This window comes from Uloborus diversus, chromosome 3 (assembly GCF_026930045.1).
Source record: "Uloborus diversus isolate 005 chromosome 3, Udiv.v.3.1, whole genome shotgun sequence".
Lineage (NCBI taxonomy): Eukaryota > Metazoa > Arthropoda > Arachnida > Araneae > Uloboridae > Uloborus > Uloborus diversus.
Window position 1 is genome coordinate 128,275,421 of NC_072733.1, and position 23,012 is coordinate 128,298,432.

The 23,012-nt window shown below is 31.7% G+C and overlaps 2 protein-coding genes across 4 annotated transcripts in view; one reads left to right on the forward strand and one right to left on the reverse strand.

The window, feature by feature from the left end:
• Window positions 1-5,875, forward strand: part of LOC129218456 (transcription elongation factor B polypeptide 3-like) — a 192,101-nt gene extending 186,226 nt beyond the window's left edge. Inside the window, exons 12-13 of one of the 2 annotated variants that reach the window (XM_054852732.1) lie at window positions 3,159-3,177; window positions 3,225-3,447. The gene's annotated coding sequence lies outside the window, so the exon portion shown is untranslated. Of the gene's footprint in view, window positions 1-3,158; window positions 3,178-3,224; window positions 3,448-4,088 lie in introns of those variants that run through there. The other variant, XM_054852731.1, reaches the window with a different exon arrangement.
• Window positions 5,876-9,599: 3,724 nt separating this feature from the next.
• Window positions 9,600-21,905, reverse strand: LOC129218536 (uncharacterized). Of its 2 annotated transcripts, none has more exons than XM_054852830.1 (5): window positions 21,652-21,905; window positions 20,938-21,099; window positions 18,897-19,076; window positions 13,596-13,741; window positions 9,600-9,916 (listed from the first exon to the last, which is right to left on the reverse strand). In XM_054852830.1, exons 2-5 carry the CDS (start codon window positions 20,975-20,977, stop codon window positions 9,806-9,808), a joined length of 477 nt encoding a protein of 158 aa, XP_054708805.1. In that variant the 5' UTR covers window positions 20,978-21,099; window positions 21,652-21,905; the 3' UTR covers window positions 9,600-9,805. The 2 variants fall into 2 exon arrangements, with proteins under 2 accessions (XP_054708805.1, XP_054708804.1); XM_054852829.1 differs by having other exon boundaries at window positions 18,897-19,895.
• Window positions 21,906-23,012: the final 1,107 nt, after the last annotated feature.

Consider the following 23,012-nt stretch of genomic DNA (forward strand, 5'->3'; position numbering starts at 1 on the left):
TATTAAACAAATTATAAATAACAAATGATGATAAAAAGGAAAAATGCAAACAGCTATTAAGTAGGAATAGAAAAAGAGTGAATCCAGAGCTCATCAGCCGTGGAGGATTCATTAATTATGGTCAAAAGACCAAAATTTTAACTATAAACTAGAAGAGAATGCTTAAGCTCCAGTTCATGTAATATAGAGTAACAATGGGCAAACGCACCACTTGCTAAGCTAAAAACAATAAACTAGAGCTCAAACCTAAAACTAAAAGCAGGGGGTTTCGCCTCGACTAATTAGGAAAACAAGTTCCGATAATTAGCCTTCCACGGGACAGTACCTGCCAATAACAAAATTGTCTTACCTTGAAATCCAAGTAAACATATCCTGTCCGTTGTTCAGCATGATAAAAAAGCCTATCCATTCGTCAACAAAACATTAAAAATATAAAAACCATGTCCGAAAAACAGTTTTTCGGACATGGTTTTTATATTTTTAATGTTTTGTTGACGAATGGATAGGCTTTTTTATCATGCTGAACAACGGACAGGATATGTTTACTTGGATTTCAAGGTAAGACAATTTTGTTATCGGCAGGTACTGTCCCGTGGAAGGCTAATTATTGGAACATGTTTTCCTAATTAGTCGAGGCGAAACCCCCTGCTTTTAGTTTTAGGTTTGATCTCTAGTTTATTGTTTTTAGCTTAGCAAGTGGTGCGTTTGCCCATTGTTACTCTATATTACATGTACTGGAGCTTAAGCATTCTCTTCTAGTTTATAGTTAAAATTTTGGTCTTTTGACCATAATTAATGAATCCTCCACGGCTGATGAGCTCTGGATTCACTCTTTTTCTATTCCTACTTAATAGCTGTTTGCATTTTTCCTTTTTATCATCATTTGTTATTTATAATTTGTTTAATATTTGTAATTCTGTTTGCTTAATTTTATATTTACTTGGCTTTTTAGTTTTGCTGCGATGCGCATCTATGGGCTCTTGGTGTGGTCTTTTCAATATTTTTCACTTTTATTATTATTTTATATATATATATATATATAATATAAGGGTCACATAGGGGGTTGCGGGCTATGAAAAAGGGGTTGCAACGTGATTGGGAACCACTGTGTTAAAGTAATCAACTTGTCCAGATGTATAGATTCACAAATCTAACATTGTTTTATAAACAAGTTAAATGAAAATTGCCTACATATATTTCAGAGTTATAAGGAAATTCTTTTCAAGTGCAAGAAAAATAGCCTTGATGTATCTTCTATAATTGTGCTAATGTGTATACATGTAAATGTCCTGATATAATTAAAATAACAAATTGATTGTTTTGCACATCAGAAAGAATATTTTATTTCTTTTTTAATCTGGGAGTTTATCATCAAATATAATAGCATGTTTAAAAAGATATATTTATTTCTACTTGCATCCAGATTAAAGTTATTTTTTGCATGATTACATAATGTGCTCAAGGAAAATTGTTTTTAAGTGATGCTATAGAGATATTATTGTACAAAGCTTATTTAAACAAAATGTTTGTGATTCAACATGACATTTTACTGTGATGAATTTCCAAGGTAACCCAAGAAAAAACACTTAATAAAGTATGCCAAATAAAGATAACACATTTTTGAGGTACTACACTTTTTAAATTATTTTCTTAGTTAAAGATAAAAAGCTACAACACTAATAGGGAAAGGGAAATGAGCTAAAATTTAATTTGAGTACTATTAAATAAGCTCATCTTTCTAAATGAAATTTTTTTTATTTCTCAGTGTAAAGTTTCTTAGCCATTATGCTGATTTAAAACTCACAAAAAAAAGTTATTTGGTGCACTGCAGCAGTTTGTTATACATTACTTATAAAGAGCAGAATCATGGTTTAATAAAATGAAGTCCTACATATTGTATTTTCCATTTACAACAGTAGTTGTCAATATTCTATCTGTACCTTGGAGCAACAGCAACCAGTGTCAGATTTTAACCAAATTTATGCTAGACATATCCACAAAGTAGCACTGCAATAATAATTAATATGATACAGCGCTCTAGTATTGTTATAGTACTTCACAATTGCCTAATTCCTGTAATATTTGTTTTCAACAATCAGTGTTTTTATTTATTGCTAGAGAAAGCAAGGCCACTTGTTCTTTAAGCATAATTAAGATAATGTAAAATTACGTGTACATTTCTTATGTAACATGAGACAATCTCCTGGAGTGTTCCAATTTTCGCCCTTTGATTACTGTTGCAAAACTGACATTTTACATAAGTGGTTATTGTTTCACCACATGGATCTATACTAATAACGCAAATACTTGCTTAAAATTTTTTTAATGGATTATTCAGTGTCCAGTTGCCTTAGAGAAATTGCTATGTTCAAAATAAATATAGCTGTTATTTCTTCTGATGTCTAAAAATTACTTTGTTTTATTTTACTAATGTATAATTTTAGTCATCAAGTACTTGGATGATAAAAAAATCTGTTGGACTACAAATTTCATGAGCAATCATTCCTTTTAAAAAAGTGGAATTATGGTAATTATTTTATCAGAGATCAATAGTTTGTTTGCATTTCAGCCTTGTTGGAATTTTCTCCTCGTTCCCCCCCCCCCCCCCCCCCCCTCCAGAAAAACGGGAGCTTAAAGCAGTTAGACTAAATAAAGATTTTGCAAGTTGCATTAAAAACACCTCAACCTTTTTTTTTATATTAACAAAGTTGCAGATATTTTTTATCTCATTTGTCAGCATAAATATTAAAGTTTTGTATTCAGTTGATCAGTTGCATATCCAATTTGATTTTGTACCGAAGCAAAATATTTTTTCTTGAAGTAGTAAGTTCTTTGCTCTGTAACTAAATCAAATGTTCTCTTTCTATTAAAAATGTTTGATAGTATTTATCTCAACCATTTTTTTTTTCTTTTAACAAATCAGTGTTCAGTTTAAATTAACTTAAATGAAATTTGACTAAAAATGGGGGAAAAAAGTTGAGATCATTAAATAAAGAATGTCATGTCTTTAGAACTGCATTCTGCAGCTGTTGTTTTTAAAAATTCTATGATATATATAAAACTAAAATAATCATGGAATGTACTGATTTCTTGGCTATATTGAATTCTAAGCATGCAGACTTTTCTCAAAGTGTGACAACAAACCTTTTTGATTTTAGTTTTGCAAGCTCTGAAGATTAGTATTCCTGTTGTACTGACAAGGACTATTTTTTTAGTGTTCCTTACATCTAGCAGGTAGCCTCATCTGTATGGAGCCTGAACATGCCTAGCTTTTGTGCAACAGCAATTAAAAAATTGGTTGCACAGGAAGCATTTTCCATTTCAGTTTCCAGTGTTCCCTAATGGGCTTAGATACGATTTAAAGCAGAACAATTTCAAAATACTAGTGTCACACTTCGCAAACAATTTTAAAAACATGTTTTGTTAATGTTTGCTTACATTTAAACACCTTTATTTAACACCCTGTGAATGTGCTTGCAAAATTGTAAACCAAGAACAATGTTATTTTGTTTTTCAGTCTCTTTTGTCTTGTAATACATTTATTACTCTCTCACACACACGAAAGATTACTGTAGCACCACATTTCATTGTAATTGTCAAATTTTTTCCTTGTCAAATTTTAACTTTTTTTTCTTTGATAGTTCCATTTATTTAAAAAGAAAAATGTATCAATAAAATGATGCATTATTTTTTTCATTAAAAATGTTTTAATGCTACAAAATGTATGAAACAATTTTGTGCACACTGTTTGCATTTCAAGTAAAAACTTTTAAGTATTTGAAACATTGTTTTGTATATTTCATGAAATATATTTAATAACAGAATTTCTACTCTTTTAAAAAAGAACATCTGTATGTAAAAACTGCAATGTAGCTTTTAACACCTCATAACTAAATTAAGTTTATTTCATAACAATCCTATATTTACAGAAAAAAATAATTATGTATCAGTTTAAAAATGGTAAAAGCCACAAGGCTCTATGAAATGAGGCTTTCAAAAATTTCCTCAAATCAGATTTTTAATCAATATTTAGGAGCATACCAGATTGCTTTTATCTGTTATCAAAGTTTACCTAATTTTGTTTGCAGAATGAGCTGCTGGAGTGAAACACAGACGTTCAAAATTCAAAACTAGTTCAAAATGACTTCTCCGGTGAATATACAGTCCAAGCAAGAAGCACACATATTGTTGACTGAAAAGTTTTGAACATTCAGAGTATCAAGTTGACTGGACAAACATTGTGCTGTCAAAATGAAACAAGATGTATTTTAGGAGGAATAAATCTTCATGCTCCTGAACTTCTGATTGAACGGATGCTGTTGAAATTGTACTTTTTTTTTTTTAACAGCTGAGGTTTACCATGATACATCCATGGCCATTTTGTTCATGGATGTTATCCAATCCATTCTGGAAAGTTGTGTTCACATTTTGTAAGAGCTAAAGTAGATGAATGCCATCGTCATATCCAAATAGGAGATATTAAGTCGGAAAAATAATGTGCAAACATTCTAGCTTATAATTTTAGGTGCAACAAAAGTTGACTTGTTGTTGGATCAAACATACTTGTGCATGCTCCAAATGTTCTATCACCTCTATCCATCTTACGTAGTGTCTCATCTTGCACTGGTTCAATATTTGATTCATTGTGATATTTCCTACTTATTCTCCTCTTCAGCCTACTACTACTACATTAACGTCACTATTGTTGCATTGCATTTAACAAGTTTCTGTTTATAAGTGGCAAAAACCAAGCAAGAAGACCAATATTTAGTTTCCATTTCAACTTCATATTTTACTCATGTGAAAAATAGTTTTTACTTCTCATGCAATGATTATTGTCAAACAAACATGGATTTTTTTTTTCCCCAACTTTCAAGAACTGCAGCCAGTTTATATGGATTAATCAAGAGTTCTACTTTTTTCACATATTCACGCACACAACAGCAAGCTATTTCATTTATAAATTTCACCTGGATTGTTTAGTACTTCCAGATGTTGCACTTTTCACAAACAGTAGTTTTCTAGTTTATAGCAATTTACCTTATGTTTTGAGTTCATTTGATTGATTTTGCTGCCAATATCTGCTGTAGATATGCACTGTGTGTTTTATTGTTTTGCTTAAATTGACTTTCGTTTTTTGAATCACATTTTTATTCCTTGTATTATTCATCAAAATAATGTCAGAATTACTATTATAAAACTTGGTTATTTTGGAAGTATAGATTATCATTGGTATGAAATATTTGAGCAAAATTTAAGTAGTCTCTCATTTAATCCGAGATTAAGACGGTCATTCAATTTTTAACTCAGAATAAAAATGTAAAAAGGAAATGAAAAGATACTTAGAAGTACCATTGATGCCCATTTACATGGCAATAGTTCCCTATGCAAAATATTGGTTTTGTGTTTAAGTTTTTAGCATGGTAGCTGTTTATTGAACATTTTAAAGCTACATCATGTATCTTTATTTTTTAAAGTTTTTATTACTTATTTTGAGTCTTTTTTAAAGTTATGTAGTTATTTTTCAACTCTTTTTATTTTGGCCTTTTTATGATGTCTTCAATTCCATTAATTCACACATTTTGTCTTTATAATTCAGAAAAAATTGCAGTTTGAATTCAGTCATTTTGATTTGTTCAATTACTTTCAAAAAATAAAATTTAAGGTAGATTTGAACAACTCGTGAAGGTTAAAGTTAAGGTGAAACGTCTTGCCATAATTTACCAAAAGGTTCCACCGGTACCTATTTGTCACTTGTGTTTTACTATAAGAAATATTGTGCAGTCATTTTTTAAATGTATATATGTGAATGTATTTGATTTGAAAGCAAGTTTTGTAAAACAAAAAGATACACATTAAAGTTTATTTCATTTCAGCATGGTTTTATTTTTCTTTAAGAAATGAAATCTAAATAATAGCATAAAAAGAAACGAACTAATGCTAGGAGAAAAAAACAAGATTTTAAAGAAAAACTTAAGTGAGATTTTAATGTGTTTGAAAATACCAATCAAATTGAACACTTTTGGAAGACTTCCAAGGGTATTATTTGCATTTCTCTCTGGTGGATTACCAGGGTTCCATACAGATCACTAAATCGGTTTCTGGAAACTTTTCTTCCTTTTTTTAAAAATTAGTTGCTTAAAAAATCAATTGAAATAAGATTTGAATGAAGCTTTTAATGGATTTGACTAAAAACCATTTTATTGTTACCTCACAAAATTCAAATATGTCAGTATAAAAATATAAAACTTTTAATGAAATTACATCTGATTTAATTTTGATTTTTTGTCATTTGAATTTTGATGCAATTTAAAAGAAGTCACTTATGTTGTTGGGCCCCTCTTGTCCCCCTCCCCCCAAAAAAAAGTTAAAGGGGAAAAGAAAAAGGGAGAAAAGAAAAGGTAAAAAAACTACTCTGCTGCCAATTGTCTAGAAGAAGCTGTGCGGTCAGTCAGCGCCATACTCACCAGGTGTCTGTCATCGCAAGCTGACGTCACATTTCGGGGTCCACTCCCGGATTTCCGAGCTGTCTGACCCTCGTCCGTCCACTGCTTCCAAAGACGCATGATTGTGCTGCTGTTACGCTGCACACGAGTGGCTACTGCACGATAAGATAATCCAGCTTCACGAAGGCCGACGTTTCTGCCCCGTTCAAACTCCGAAATTTGCTCAAATTTCGCTTTCTTTCAGCGAAGAGGCATAGTAAAGATTCAGTTAACGTTTACTCTAGCATGTAACCACTGATAATCACACGCCTCGCTACAGTCGTCTATTTATATTCGGTTCAATCCGTCTTTCAGAGGGCGCTGCTGAGCATACGCATGTGCTACGTCAGTGACAGGAACAGGGGACCCTCGGGGGTAATGCTACCGGTCTGCAATTCTAATCATTTGCATATCATGCCCTACCCCTGCTACTACCTGAAAATTGCATGCAATTTTCAGCTCACTCGCGTAAGTCCTTTGTGGTGTTGCAATTTTCACAAACAAGAGTGTATTAAAAAAGCAATAAAACATTTCGATACTTGCGTATTAACACAGCTGTGCTAAATTTGGTGGTACCTCATATCACAATATAGTATAAAGGTACATTGAAAAAGTAGAAGAGATAATACAGTATAATTATATAAGATGTGGTTAAAATTTACCCCTAACCATAAACATAAAAATTACCTATGATATAACTTTTAATAGTAAATAAAGACTAAACTGGGAGTGAATTTTAGGATTTGCAAAAGATCTTAAATTTTTAAGGGGAAATTTTATCAACAAATAAAATATTTTTCTCCTTGTCTTGGCATTTAAAAAATATCAATGATATCATTGTACTCCAGATTGAGTGAAATTATCATTTATTTTTAATTATGATAAATTAGGGGGATTTTGGGGCCCCTGAAATCTAAGAGGAGGGGCCTGTGCCCTTGCGGTACTCAGGCTCTGTCCTTATCCCTTCTGTGTAATAATTATAAACAGCAATAAAAATTTTGTGAAACGTTAATGAATGGATCGTTTTTACAACACAAACAAGAAAACCGATCGCTAACAAATCTTAACAAAGCATTCTGTTAACAAAATAAATAATTGTATTAAATTATTTTATAAATCAATATATTTATGCGTACCATTCTTTTTACTTACATTTCACAGTTGGGAAAAGTTATATACACCCGGTCAAACACACGCACATGGTACTTGTCATTTGTGTCAAAGAGCTGAAATGAAACAATATTTTGGGCAAACACTGGAAATCTCAAAACACGGCGTCCCGCCGAATGAGGTGTATCGAAAAAACTTTTTTCAAAATTCAATTTGTCATGCTGATAAAAAGTTGTCCCTACCGATCCACCTACTACACAAACAATTTCATTCAAATCAAAAAATATTTAGGTGTCCCGCAAGAGGCCTAAAGTTTATAATTTTCTTCAAAAAAAACCCTTTTTTCTGATTTTTTTTGAATAAGAGAAAAATGCTAAACCTTTTTCAAGGTGAAAATTGTGAGTAAGAAAGCTGGGAATTATCGTCAAATCTAAGGTTTTGCTCTCATGCAGCATTTAGGATCCCACATAGTATGTAAAAATAAGGATATTTTAAATTTCAAGTTAGAATTTTCAATATAAATGTACTAGCTTTTAAGAATTTTTTTTTATAAACTTTAGTTTAAAAATTTTTTTGCTAATGAAGAATGTTTGATTTTTTTATGCTTTATAGATAAAATATACTAGAATTTATTTTCTGGTTACATTGTAAGATTAGAAGTTATGAAACAATCTGGCGAACATTGTTTTCAATTTATTACATAGAACTATGAAATTACAAGAATGAATTACAAAAAACGAAACACCAACATGCGTAGAATATTATGTGTATTATCATATTATATCAAGCTGTTTCCATACTACTGTTTTTAAACAGCTCTAAAAAGATGCGCGAGTTTTGCTGGAGGCTTTTTTAGCCTGAAACAAATAATTCTACATCAAGCTATCATTGCTTACAAACTTATCAAAATAACTTTTTCGGAAAATTAAAAAAAAAAAAACTTTAAAAATATTTAAGAAACAAATAATTAATTAAAAAACATATCAAACTCTTTTTCAGAAGAGATTTCTCAGAATTTAAAGAAATGATTTTCCTCCAATTAAATTATCTTACTCAAGTCTCTTTTACATTTCATATTAATCGATAGTAGTCAATTTAAAACTGCTTTTTGTTTCAAATTTTGGAAGTTCTTTTTTATCTATGAGCCTTGACCGAATAAAGCCATCCCTTTCCTTTGAGCCGTGTACGCGTTTTGAAGCTTACGTAACCTCTTTAACAATTCTCTCTACTCCTTGACAAGCAGTAGAGAAAATTGTACACGGCTCACGTACAATTCACGGTACGCGTACCTTGTGAAAACACGTACACGGCTCAAAGGAAAGGGATGGCTTTATTGGTGGAGGGGGGAAATTAACTGATTAATAAGCTGTAACTTTTGAATATTTTTAATTCACAGATTTATTTTAAAAAGAAATTAAGATTTTCCCTTAACATTACTATTATTTTCTTAAAATCACTTTGTTTTCCAAAGATATTTTTTTTTCCCTTAATGAGTAATAGAGGATAGTTTTGAAAAATATTCAATGCAAGATTCTTGGCTGTGGCTCCCTTTCTGGTGCGCCACTGTCCTATTTTGACCCGTCTATTACATGGCTGTATCTTCATTCATGCGATCGCCAGCTAAAGATAAATTTCCCTTTAAAAAAAATTTCGTAAATGCAGCGATATTTCCGCTCTTTCTCGAAAACACTATTTTTTAAGGGCACGTAATACTAGTTTACTACCTAAATTTAAGAAACTAGGATTACATGCATGTATATATACATTATGGGGGGGGGTCATCACTTTGGGACCTCGATTTTTCCAGCATGCCGGAAAGGACCAGGCAAGTGTTATTGAAAATCTGGCGACCCCTGAAATTTGCGGCATGCCGGCTAATACTGTACTATTTTTCCATAATGTGAATTAATCAACGCTGCTTCAGGTCAATTAATTAATCTCATTCAAAAATATAAGATAAATAAATAAATGAAAAGCTGATGACAAGTTTGATGAAAGATTTTTTAATCGAAATTAAGGATGAATGAAGAAACAAAAGAAAACATACATCTTTGATTCCTGCTAATGTCCATCATAATTCAACTTAGCTCATAATTCAAATAAATAGACATAAAATTATGTTCACACTAAATTTATGATTATATAATACATATAATACAATCAATGTATAAATACAATGACAGGTTCGGGAAGTACATTTCATGCTCTATTTACACTTTGGTATTTTTTGAATTATCAGCCCAGTAATTTTGTATTGTCATGGTTTCTAAGCTGTTCAGAAATGAATCATTGTCCAACGATGTCATCTCTTCTGAGCTTTCCTGAAAAAAGTGAATAAATAAATAAAACATTTTTCCCCCCCAATAATTTGAATATTTAGTGCGTACCTGTTGCATACTAATGTCTTATTGAACCAACGCTTTTGGCAATTCTTCTCAGCGAAAGCCTCTATTTTTTTTTCTAAGCATTTATAAACAATACTCCACAACTTTAATATGGTAACGTCTCAAGAGAAAAATAGGGAAAACTCTGGCGGAATAGACAGTGCTGCATTTATCCCAAATATAATACAAAAAGCCTAGCTTGTCCAGCAAATGTAGCAGCAGCTTTAGACTCTTGCTGCTACATCAATGTTTGTACCCAAAATTGTAATTTTTTCAAGGACTTTTCACGGATAAAACGATCATTTATAAGGGCTGGTGTGGACTACGTTGAATACGTGAACTCTTTTACAACATACACTATTAAAACCTGTGCGCATCAGTCTGTGTGATTGTAACCCTATCTCCTCTGTGCTATCAATGTTTACCAGGTCAATACTGGTACTGTTGGATACAGGACATTCAAAGAAAGCCATTTTGCTGTTTCTCACCCCTCTAAACCTAAGGAGACTGAGATATGAATTGATAAAAAGGCTACAGAACATCCATGGAGAAAAGCATCAACTGTAACCCACCACAGGTGGCAAACAGGGTTTGCGAGCGAAACCAGCTGGGAGCGGAGCCCCCTAGCAATAAAATTATGAGTGTTGATTTAGTTACAGTGCACGTAAAAATTTCAGCTTTAGAAAAACCTTTTTACACCATACCACAAAAGCTTCAAAATCAATCTTTAATAGTGGGCAGTAAAGGACGAAGCTACCGCTGACCTGAAATAACAATAAAACCGTAATATTTAAAAATTAAACCTCAATGTTGAAATCAGTAACTTCAGAAGTAACTATGAAATCCGTTTAAAAATTTTACTGTAATTAGGAATGCATCAGGAAACGTATGATGGAATATTTTCCCAATGCTTGCTTTATGAAAAACCATGATTTTTGAATCTTAAATGTGCTCAAAAGTTTGCCATCTAATACATCATCTGTAATTGCATGCAATTCAAGAGTGCCAATATTTGAAGTTGCAGATTCTGCAAATAACGGAGTTATATTGTAGGCAATTACTTAATAACTTCAGCTTAAAATTAAATAAATAAACTGTTAAAATAAAAAATAAGCAGATTTAAGGCAGCATGTGTTAACATAGCTTCCAACTGTTAAAATAATTCAAAAGCTTACAAGATGCAAAAAGATTGAAACCTCAAACATTGCACGCAACTTATGGTGAAGAATGTTGGAAAGTTTTCAAAAATAACATTTTTTGTATAGAGTTGTTAATAGTGAAAATTCAGATAAGGGGCTGTCCACAGGTGTCATGCTTTGGGGGGGGGGGGGAGATGGATTTGTGAAATTGTGACAAGGGGGAGTAAGGAGGTAACAAGAAGTGTGACACACATTTTTTAAATAAAAATGTCTATGAAAAATAACCTGACATGGGACAAAGGAGGAGAGGGTTCAAAAATATTGAAAAAAGTGCAACATCATTTAGGAACATATCCTTAGTAGTATTCTTTCAATGCATTAATTTTAAAGCTAGTTTTTTAAAAAAAAGTTTTCCCACGGTAATGAAATTTTTTTCGGGGAAAAACCGTGTATACAAATAATATTGGAGAAATTGTCTGAAAACCGGCGACAAAAATTAAGTTTATTTAATGTATCCTTTTTTAAACAACAGGACTAATAAAATGGGCAAAATTCAGGAACCAAAGATACATTTTATTGTTCTTCAAGGTTTTTAAACTATTTTAAAAGCATACAAACCATGTACATCTGTTGGTCAAGCGACAAATATTTTTTCACATTTTACTTTGGTATAAATGCATTGCTGTCTCATTCCTCCCGACTCTCTCTTATTTGGTTTCTACGGAAATGAATTAAGATTCTGAATTCAGTAAAGAAAAGTCTAGAATTTTTTTAATTACTTTTTTTATTACTATCTCTTTACTTATTTCATTGTAATGCTTAGAAGGGTTTTTTCTTTTAATTTAAATTTTTATCCAAATAAAATTCAGAATATTTGAAGGTTAAAAATATCTTTTCCCGGAAATCATTCCAAAAAAATCCAGAACATTTTTTTAAAACACTAGTATCTGATCTTTAAAGCTTTTTGCTTTGCAAAAGAAGAGAAATTAAAAGACTCTTGTAAAGATTCAGATGGTAGAAATATCTCCGATGGAACAAAACTTTTAATGCTAAATGTTGAATATGCAAGCATCAGATACATAAATAAAACTAAAACAAACAAAAAAAAATTGTAATGAATTGCATACAATTCTGCACTGCAGATGTTTCCAAGTTACAGGAAGTTTCCAGTTTGAAAATAACAAAAGCGCAGGTTTCATGTGGGAAGTTTTTTTTTTTTCAACATTGGAATAATGAAGCAGTAGCTCTGAATAAATGCACTTGTGATGTTTGAAATTAACTTATGATTGGGACATTAGGAGGGGGATTTCTTTTATATTCTCATTTAAAATTTTGTTTCTCTTTTTGTTGATCTATTTTTTCCTCTTTTCTTACAAACGAACCCCCCTCCCCCATACATCTTTAAAAATTTGTCTAAAAATCTTTCAGACTTTCAAGAAAATGATAACAGTACTGTTAAATCATAAAACACTCACACACACTTGACGGTGTTTTGTACACATAAAAAAAAACTACTTAAAATCCAAAAAGAAATATAAACTTCAAATTCTGCAGAAAAGCTGCTTTATTAAAGCAAAAATGAGCAATGATATTAACTATGGTATGAGTTACCCCTGGTGCAGATACAAAAGGGAGATAATAGGTTCCATCGCTCCTCCCCCCATAAACTTTAACAACAAAATGTAAAATTAAGAGATTAAACAAGAATTTCAATGTATAACTTAAAAATAAAAATTAACTTTTTCCTGCCAGTCTATCTGGCCTTTTCAAATTAATCTGAGTTAATAACCTTTAGTACATAAGTATTTGAATACGTACTCTTTCATGCCATATATATATATATATATATATATATATATATATATATAATAAACAGGGTTCCCACCAGGCTGAAAACATTTTAAACAAAATGAAATAGCTATGCAACCATAAAATATTATTTAACATAGAACAAATCAGAAAAGAGAAAAAGCATTCAGCAGGAATTCTCAAGAAAATTTTAACATAAGTATCAAACTAATCATTTAAAATCCAGGAAAAATTGTAGAGAACAATCGTCCGTTATGTAAATGCAGCATTTTGTGAAAGCTTAAACTTCATCTGTGAGTAATTTCATTGGAAAAAATGTTGTGATTACTGAGGACTTTCTCTTCTGTAATTTTACTGCAATTTAAAATCCAAGTAATTAATGTGTGCTAGTTTTGAAACTAAAAGAAAAAAGTGTTTACTCTCGTGGTTGTGAGTAACTGGACCGCTGGAGAGTGGAACTGAAGTTTTGATGCAAAAGGTGAAATGAATTAAAAGATAAAAGTTCATGAATCACATGGTGCTTATGCAGAAAGGAAATAACAACGCAACAAAAGTGAAGCATACTATCAGGAACATAAAGAAAGAAAGAACAAAAATGTTTAGAAAAGAAATAACTAAAAAAATTCTGAAATGAACTTAACTAGAATATTCAATAAAATGTTACATACTTTTGGCAATTCAATGTGGTTATTTAAATAAATACTGCTTCTTAAGCTGTCATCTAAGTAACCGCAGTTATCAGAGTTAAATTTGCCTTCGACAACACTAGTACACTTCCCATTATATTTTCGATACAATAAATATATCACAGCACCTGAAAGTAAAGATTTTTTTAAATAAATGCATTTACTTTTCATACAAAAAGATAATGTACAAATACATCTCCAACTTACCAAATGATGACAAAGTATTACAGATTAAATGTACAAAAAAAAAAAAAAAAAAAAAAAAAAACTTCTTTATAAAAACAGCCAGGCATTTTAAAAAAATGAAGATATTTCAACTTAAAAATGGCACGACAAAAGAAATAAGCAAACAGTAAACACATCGAATTTACACAAGACATAGATAAAGCATATAATAATACTACTTTATATGTAAAGGTGGAAAGGCCAATTACTGGATTTGAGTGTAAAATTAGGTATTGTAAATATTTTCCCCCTATAGAATCTGTTAAGCATTAAAAATGGAGATATGTTTAATTGCTAACAAACTAACATAAACAAGCACAATGACTACTGTAAAGCAGGTTTTTATGCAATAGGGTAGGAATAGTGAAAAGTCAAGATCTTATGCTCAACTACCACTAGGATTTTTTAGGTTTATTTTTCGATTAAAGTTTTAAATTACAAAACAAAAACAAAAAAATTCTAGTTTCAAGAACAATAAAAATCTATATTAATTTCGTGAGGCAAAAGAGTCAGGAGGAAAAAAGACATTTTTGAAAATGCATTGTACGACAAAAATTCAAATCAGATCAACCAGGGGATGGATCTGGGGCCAAAAGCGACTCCAGAACCCTTTTGTTTTAAACACATATTGCCAATCCTAATACAGTAGTTTATGCACCTATTATATACTTATGACCAAAAACTCTACTTGCCAGGGAGCCACATGGGTTTAAAATGGTCCAATTTGAAAGAGCACATTGAGACTTTTTTTGACCCATGAGTTATGTACACTCGTCCCCTCACTTTGGAGATATAGGATCTTAAAGTCTGCCAAAAATCTGAAGAAAAGTCGCCAGTCGTGGGTCATATGAAAGCGTGTGAAAGATGTTTTGCATTAATACTTTACTTGTGTATGTTAAATTAAAGAATCACCATCAAGCCTATGAAGTGAAAAATAGAGAGCTTTATCCAGAGGAATGACAACTTTACAACGAAATTTAAAAGTAAATTTTACATTTTCATTCGTGTTAATATTACATTTCAGAATATTACTGTATTTTAAGTGTGTTTAAGTGTTAACTCAAATTAATGAAATATGTTGTAGGTATTTCTTAATAATCTGGGAGAATTACTATGAACAAGAAACAGGCTAATTTGAGCTCATATATAGATAATAAAATGGATAGCTTTTGATGTTGAAATAAAATGGTTACAGATAGTAGTATCAGTTCTTTTTTTTTATATAATTTTTTTAAAAAGTTATTATCAATACATTAAGTTTTATTGTCTGACCACTGTGAGGAAAAATATTTGATTTTTAATTTAAATGGAAAATAAAAATTTAAATTCTAAAGTGAAAGCAATTGATAGTAAGTGTCAATAATATGCACTTCAAAATTATCGATATCGGAAATTGCAGCATGGAGAGATTTTATTCTTTTAAAACTATTCTGAACAAAGTTCTTTCCAACAACGCCTGTCGTCCGAACAAAATCTCACTACAGCTAAAAGAGGCAATAATGTAAATGTGCAACATACTGCATGTTATTTATTCATTTTTAAAAATACTGGAACAACTTTTACATGTTATGTTTCAATCAAACTAAAATCACTCTTTCATTACCAGATAAGTGCACCGCAATACTCGGACAGGATACAATATGCCTGGTTCAAGTCAGGGTTATTACAAACTCGGCCACCTCTATTTGGAACATCTTTGCGATTTTGTTTTTCAGAGGAGTTAAGACTGCTGCAATATCTGTACAAGACTTAAATTGATGAAATATTCCCAGGGCCGTATGCAAGGGGGTGGTTTAGAGGGTTCCAACCCCCTCCAAAATTTTTCATCCAAAGAAATGCTTTCCAATATTTATTTATTTATATTTTGTGACAAAAATAATATTGTTGTTATTATTATCATTTCAATTTTATTTGTGAAATGAAATTAGCATGACTAAAAATGTACAAACTAATTTTGTGTTTATGGTAGCTATTGAGAAAGTCATTTATTATGTAACAATATGGCGTTTTGTAAGAACTTTCCCTCCCTCCATTTAGATATCTATTGTAACAAAAATCAATAGAATACACATAAAACCAAATTTGATAGACCATATAAATATTTCAAAAAATGTGTTTGATAAAACCCCCTCTGAAACAAAAGTCTGGTTACTGCCCCGAATATTCCTGGTGCCACAATTTTCTATCATTTAATCATTATTTTTGTTCAGTATCATGTTTGTCAGAGTCAGTAGCATATTTTTTTTCCCTTTGGACAGGCTTCTTTCATTTTTATTTTATATTATTTCTTATTTGTATTTAACATTAATCTGCTAATTAAAATTTTCTCAGAAGTTTTATTTTTAATTTACTTTGCTTTAAGTATACAAATTAACTTTTCACAGAATCTAAATGAACTCATAACTAATATTTATAAGAACTATAATAAGAAATGCTTAAAATATGTTACATCAATAATATTGTAATTAATACTTAAAGTGCCGAAGTGAAATCTGTTTAAAATACACTAAAATGCAAAAATATACTTTTATCCTGCCCGTCTCTTCAAAATTTTACGGGGGAAAGGGTCAATTATGCCATGGAAAGTTAACGCTCAGTATCTGCAGAAATGAATTTTTGAGATATTTGAAAAAACAAGTGTTGGATTCTATAAAGAGAAAGGTTGGAATATGATGTTTTTCCATGCTTAATTTTCAGTAGAAACCAAATACGCAAACTTGTTCTAAAACTGTGCTTAGCACTAAAGCTAAAGCACAGAAGATGGCAAAAAAGCAAAAAAATTCAAACGTTATGCTTTACCTTCCCATGGCAAATGCTTATTATACCAAAAAACAACAAAATCAACACTTACATACATTTCTACAGTTGGAAAAAAAACTTGGGGAACCTTACCTTAGGGTTTAATAGGGGGTAAATTTTTTGGGGGCACCTTACCTTAGGGTTTAGGGGACTCCCCAAGAGAGAAAGAGAAAAAAAAGGTGGTTTGAAATCAATTTACATTATATTTTCATTGTTTTAACAAATATTCTGAATGAAACTCTCTAAATTTAGCGACTTTCCTTGAAATTCCAGCGAACTTTAAGATCGCATATTTCGATAACCAGGCCACATAATTTTTGTGCCATAAACATACTTTGCTCTTCCCAATGCTACCCATTTGGATTTTTTTTTGAATTTCCTTGAATGTGTGATTTCCTGGTCAGAGAGAAATTTGGCTGCGCTACTGTCCATAACTGCTTTTTTTTTGATAATTACATAATTCAGGCAAAATCCATCCAAGTAAACGGGGTCTACAGTGTATCTTTTTCTATAAAAATTATAAAAACTTCTAATCTCAATGCATTATTAATAACGCAAAACTTGAAACAAATATTTCCATCTAAAGCAAAAATTTCTAGTAAAGTTTTGATCCATGATAGCTGCTTTTGTAACTAAAAACTATTTTAAAAAGCTGGTAAAACATGGCATGGATGTTGAGATTGAAAACTTTTTAAACCAATACTTTTCTTTATTGTATGATATCTTTGGGAGAGGGGTTCATCACTTTTAGGGAAGGGGTATTGCACCATTTTGGTATTGTAAATCTATTTCTGGAGCTTAACCACTTCCAGTGCGGTGGTAGCAAAAAAGGACATCAGTTTAAAATTTTATACTTTCTTTAAAACCCCAAAAATTACTGCAGCGGTAGTATTTTGCTCTCTTAAACGATCATGGATGGCAGATACAATAACAGGGCGGCCGCTCTCCAGACAAACTCAAACTCCCTGAGATTTCCAGGTTTTCCAGAGTAAATTTTCTGAAATTCCAGACACCACAAAACGTATTTCAAATATTTTAATTTGATTTTGAAATATAATTAAACCACAAATGATGAGCAGTCAATATTGCGTTTAAAAGTCATTAAAAAACTTACCTATGGTTTATGTTTATATTTTGATAATCATTTTAAAAAATAGCATAAAAATAATTATTAGAATTTAAGCAATAAAACATTTATAAAACTAAATCAAATTCCGGGCATAAATAACTTTGATTTACCATATTCACACATATGTCACCATGTTATAATATGAAAATATAGTAAGAATAGAAAAAGGAAAAATATTAAAAGTTCTTTAGTCTGTCAAAGTTTCAAAACTTTCAATTATTATTTTAAAATGTAATACAAGGGAAGGGAGTGGAAAGAGAATAATACATGGGTCTGCAAAAATCCCAACAGAAAAGACGGGTATTTACACAATTGCTTGCAAATGCTCGTTTAATGAATTTTAGCGAGAAATGAGAAACAAACTTTTTTGCGGAGTTTCAGTTTTTGCAAAAGGAAGCAGAAAATGGTCGCTAGGAAAACTCGTTAAACATACTTGATATTAATTTTGAAAAGAAAAAAATCAATTGAAAACATTAACAAAGAATTATTAGTGATTTGTGAAAATTTCAAATTTCAGTAAAGGAAATCAACAATGGACTTTGAAATAAGAGGGAAGATATGATAGAAAAAATGTTCACTTTTTAGACTTCCTTAATAAATCAAAAATAAAGCACCTTGTCAAAATAATTAAGAATTTTTGTTCAAAATTAAGCACTTTAAAGGGCCTTTTGTAACTGAAATAAAGCACTTTAAAGGATTTTGAAGGACCTGAGGGAACTCGGATTTATGATCAGTATGTCCAGATAAACCCTACACTAATACAAGGGGTACCGCAGCCCATCCTCTCCAAAGAACAATGGCGCATCCACCCAAAGGCCAAAGACACACGAGAGCCCCCCCCCCCCCCCCCCTCCTTAAACTCAAAAAGAAAAATACTCTTGAAAACAACTTCCCTAAAACTTGAATGGCGCAGTTCGCACCATCATTCCTCTCCCCCCCCCCCCCCCCCCCCCCCCCGAGTACAATTTAGTAAATTATATTGGGGAGCGGGGGGTCATGATTTTTGCATCCTCTTAAATTTTTTTTCTGAGTGAATATTTCAATCAATACACTTAAAAAAGTAAGCAGTAATGCTCTAAATTAAAATTGGAATCTGCTAAAGAATGGAGAATCAATTAAAAATAACTTACTTGATAAAACAGTCACACAAACAAGTACAGAAATCACTATCCCAGCAACGGTGCCTGAGGATAATCTGTCACTGTCAATTTCTTTTGACGGCAACACACTGGAGCTATTTCCATCTTCCAATGCATGCTCATAAACCACTGTAGACACGGCATCATTATTTTCAGTCTGATTTGAAGAATCTGAATATACATGCGTATTAAATACTATAGAACTCTCAGTAGAAAATCCTGGCAAAACAGTTTTTACTATTGGCAATAAAGTAGAATAGTTAAATTCAGTGTAATTAAGACTAAGCACATTATCTATTGCACGTTCAACATTTTGCCTCACAATAGAATGGTTTTGGAGGGTGCTGGTATTGTTTGAAGTTGGAACTTCATAACTCAACACTGCATCAGATGATAAAACCAAATAATCATTTATATCAGTAAAATTATTCTTTTCATGATTATGCATGTTTGGAGAATCACTACTATAATTCGTATCAAAATCATCACTAATTTTATACTTCGAATTCACAATTGCTTCTCTTAAATACCCATTTTCAGACTCATGATCTAAATTCCTATGATCTCTAATAAATGTGGCTGTGTCTTTCACAGAATACTCGGTAGATGCAAAAGATTGTTCATCGATGTCATTAAGATTACGATGTGGAGCTGGCACTTTAATCACTCTGTTATTTGGTGTCGTTGAAGGCACTTTCATGTTTAAATATGCACTAAGTTCAGGATAAGCAGGTTGTGAATATTTAATTTTATCGATAGCATCAGAAGGTTCAATTTGAAAAACATCATGGGCAATTGGAGGACGTTTAAAATGGACAGGTTTTTGCTCACGGAATTGGAAATCTCTCTTGGAGTACCTCATAAGATGATGATGTGGATATGGAACATAATACTGTTTCACAGTAGTTGGACTAGCATTGTATAAAATTGCTTCAGCATAGCTACAATCAGAAGGATTCAAAGTTGAAAGCCACAAGAGAAATACAAACACTGTAAGAGAACATCATTTTAAATCAAAGGAGCGAAAATTGAATTATAAAACTTCAAAAAAAAAAAAAGCTTGTACTATACACTATATGCATGTGTATGTAAGATTCAAATAAATTCAAATATTAGGAAATTTAAAGCAGGGTGGCAATTTTGCTTTAAAAATGCTGGCAAAAATGGAAAAAAAACCTAGTTGTAATTAAAAAATTGTATTTAGTTTTGTTAGTTGAGAAATAATAATGATATTAATAATACAGTGTAAATAAATATCTTAGTTATCAATTTTATTATTAATTATTATATTAATTTATAAAATGCATTAGTTTCCGACTTCTAAAAAATAAACTGAACCGACACTACCAAAAACCATTTGAGCAAGAAATTGTACTTAGTCATCTAACTGCATATTTGCTACTTTTTGTATAAAAAACTTTTCAGATTTAATTGGAAAGAAGAATTCTAAATATTTATTCTGGCTATAATATTAAAAATAAAAATCAAATTTCCATTTTCTTCATACTTTTTGGAAAACATTTTGAAACCAACAGATTCCTCAAAATTTTGTAGAAACAGGGGTGCACCATTGGAATTTTTAGGGGGGGGGGATGTTTTAAGGGGAATTTTTCTCATTTTTTTTGGGGGGAGGGCTCTCTCGCTTGGGGGGGGGGTCACAATATTCCGGGCACTCACCCTTGCTCTTAGGGGGTGGGTACCCTGGTAGAAGTGTAAACATAATCAACTGCAATATTTCCATACATTAGTTGCAAATCTCCAAACATGTCCTGCAAGCAATGCTCTAACTGTTCCTTTTTATAAACAAAAGTTGGAAATTATTTGTCGACTGATGAACGTTTAACTCAAAAGCAAATTACATCTTTTGAACTCAAAAACAATTATAACCAAAATTAAAATTTTATCAAAGCATTTTTGATGGCCTTCATTAATGTGCTGATATATATTGTTAGATTTACTGTTAATTTGTAGCGCATGTTCTAACATTTTACAAATAAATTATTAAAGAAAAATAAAATGGCAAATAACTTACTATGTTTTAAAGCACCAAAACAGAACAAACTGCTTTCCATATTTAAAACCCTTCTCTCCTTTAACTTAGAAGAAAATAAGTATCCTGAAATATACAGTCATGCTCCAGTATTTGCAGTAGTCAGCTATGATAAAATGCATTTCACATAATAAGTCTTTTTGCCTGTGGAGTAAAAAAAGAAAAACATTACTGAACAAATTTTGAAATAAACATGTTGAAAATACTCAGATTACACTGTGCAAAACCAGAGGAATTGATTTTAATTTTAAAAAAAATGAAGATATCCAATCCTACTAAGGTAACAAACGTTGAAAATTTTAAATTACTGAAGTACAAGAATACTTGACTTTTAATTTGTTTTCTACATTTTTATCACACTAAATACCAGAGAAATAATAGTAAGAAATTTAAAAAAAAAAATATATGCAGTTACGATAAGTTTATCGAAACATATTGACAAAATAAAATTACTTGAAATAAACTAGAGCAAAAACTAGTGCGTTGTGAATAACGAGAGAAGTGCGTCAATAATCAATTCTAAAATGTCACAAGACGCCGAAGAACAGTATGCGAAATCGTACTGTAAAACATTACGTCATTACAGAACTTCACAATTCATTTACAATTCAAAATATGGTGAACGACAGGGGTAAAATTCCTACACATGGCAGCACAATTAAAAAATTTGCGAATTGATGTACAGAAAATACTTACTCCGGTAAAAGACCGCTTGGTACGCACATTTTTCATTCATCTTGAATTAAATTAACAACATGAACAACAGGGAGAAAACTTGCAGAGAATTTCCGACTCCGCTAATAGTTTTAAATGATCTCATGTTTTCTCTCTTGGATGCTCGGACAATCGCAAAGACAACGTTCAAGCCCACACACCATTACCTGAAGAAGCGAACTCACAATCGGAACTCGGATCCTCCGTATTGCTCCTCCGCACGACTAGCCCTTCATTTCCAAACTCACTCCCTATGGAAGTGGATCGTTCCATTACTATTGCAGGTGGGGAAAGGAAGAATATTTCTTCCTGAATTTAAAATAGTGGCGCCATCTACTGGTTTCAAATTGAAACAGCAATAATGCTTTTCAAGTTTTTTATATTTTAAAATAAAATTTTTCTACAAGCTGAGGTACTACTTCACTCCTGGAAAATTTTCCTTATTCGGCAAATATTCTCTAACGACGATTTGGCGACATCTTTGCAAGACTGATTTCCAATGTCAGAATATCCGTTTTTATAAGATCGATATGTGTATAACCGTATTTTATCATTTGGCACGTTGGAATTCTGTCGTTCCGCAAATTAAGAATTTCTGCCCTCCCAAATTTAAGTTTCGGGCGTCCTGCCTACGAGTTACATTTCTTTTGTTCTAATTGTACTTTTGAGTCTGTAGAGACGGGTAATCCAGTTGTTAAAAGCGAACATTTATTGTAAATTGCAACAAAACACATTACCATTAAAAGAAATAAATATAAATTAATCAGTTCCATCTCGGAATAATCTAACATTTACACACAACACATCAATCCAGATACCGCGCGCTAGCCAACTCAGCTGGAGCCTTTTAAATAAACTTTTTCAGATTTGCATGCGCTGTTTCTCTGCGTTTAGGCCGTTGCCACAGACTCCCTCACCAGTCTCACAAGACCATTGGGAGACGAAAACGTACTTTGCGGCCAAACCTTGTTGTAACTCCAGGAGTCCTTTGATTGGAATCTCCAGCAATTAAAAATGCTGGTTTTAAGCGATCGATGTGAACGATCTCTTCCTTGTCGTTCACCGAAATCAAAAAGTTCTTGTCCATTCTCTTTAGGACCTCATAAGGCCCTTCGTATGGCGGCTGCAATGACTTTTTTACAGCATCCAAGCGCACAAAAACATGTGTACAGTTTTGCAGATCTTTAGGGATATAAATCCGTTGTTGACCATGCCGAACAGGAGTAGATGGACTTAGCGAGCTAATCAGTCTTTGAAGACGTGCAACGTAGTCAGGCATATTAGATAAAGTTTTTTCTTCATACAACTGTCCAGGTAACCGTAGAGTTGACCCATAAGTCAGC

Bases quoted from the DNA above. Each gene is read 5' to 3' on its own strand.
- LOC129218536 (XM_054852829.1), bottom strand. From the start codon at position 20,977: ATGGAAAGCAGTTTGTTCTGTTTTGGTGCTTTAAAACATA. The intron at 13,742-18,896 runs GTAAGTTATTTT...CTTTACTTTCAG, and splicing joins TTGTGTGACTGTTTTATCAA to GTGCTGTGATATATTTATTG. The intron at 9,917-13,595 runs GTATGTAACATT...CACTTTTTTCAG, and splicing joins ACCACATTGAATTGCCAAAA to GAAAGCTCAGAAGAGATGAC.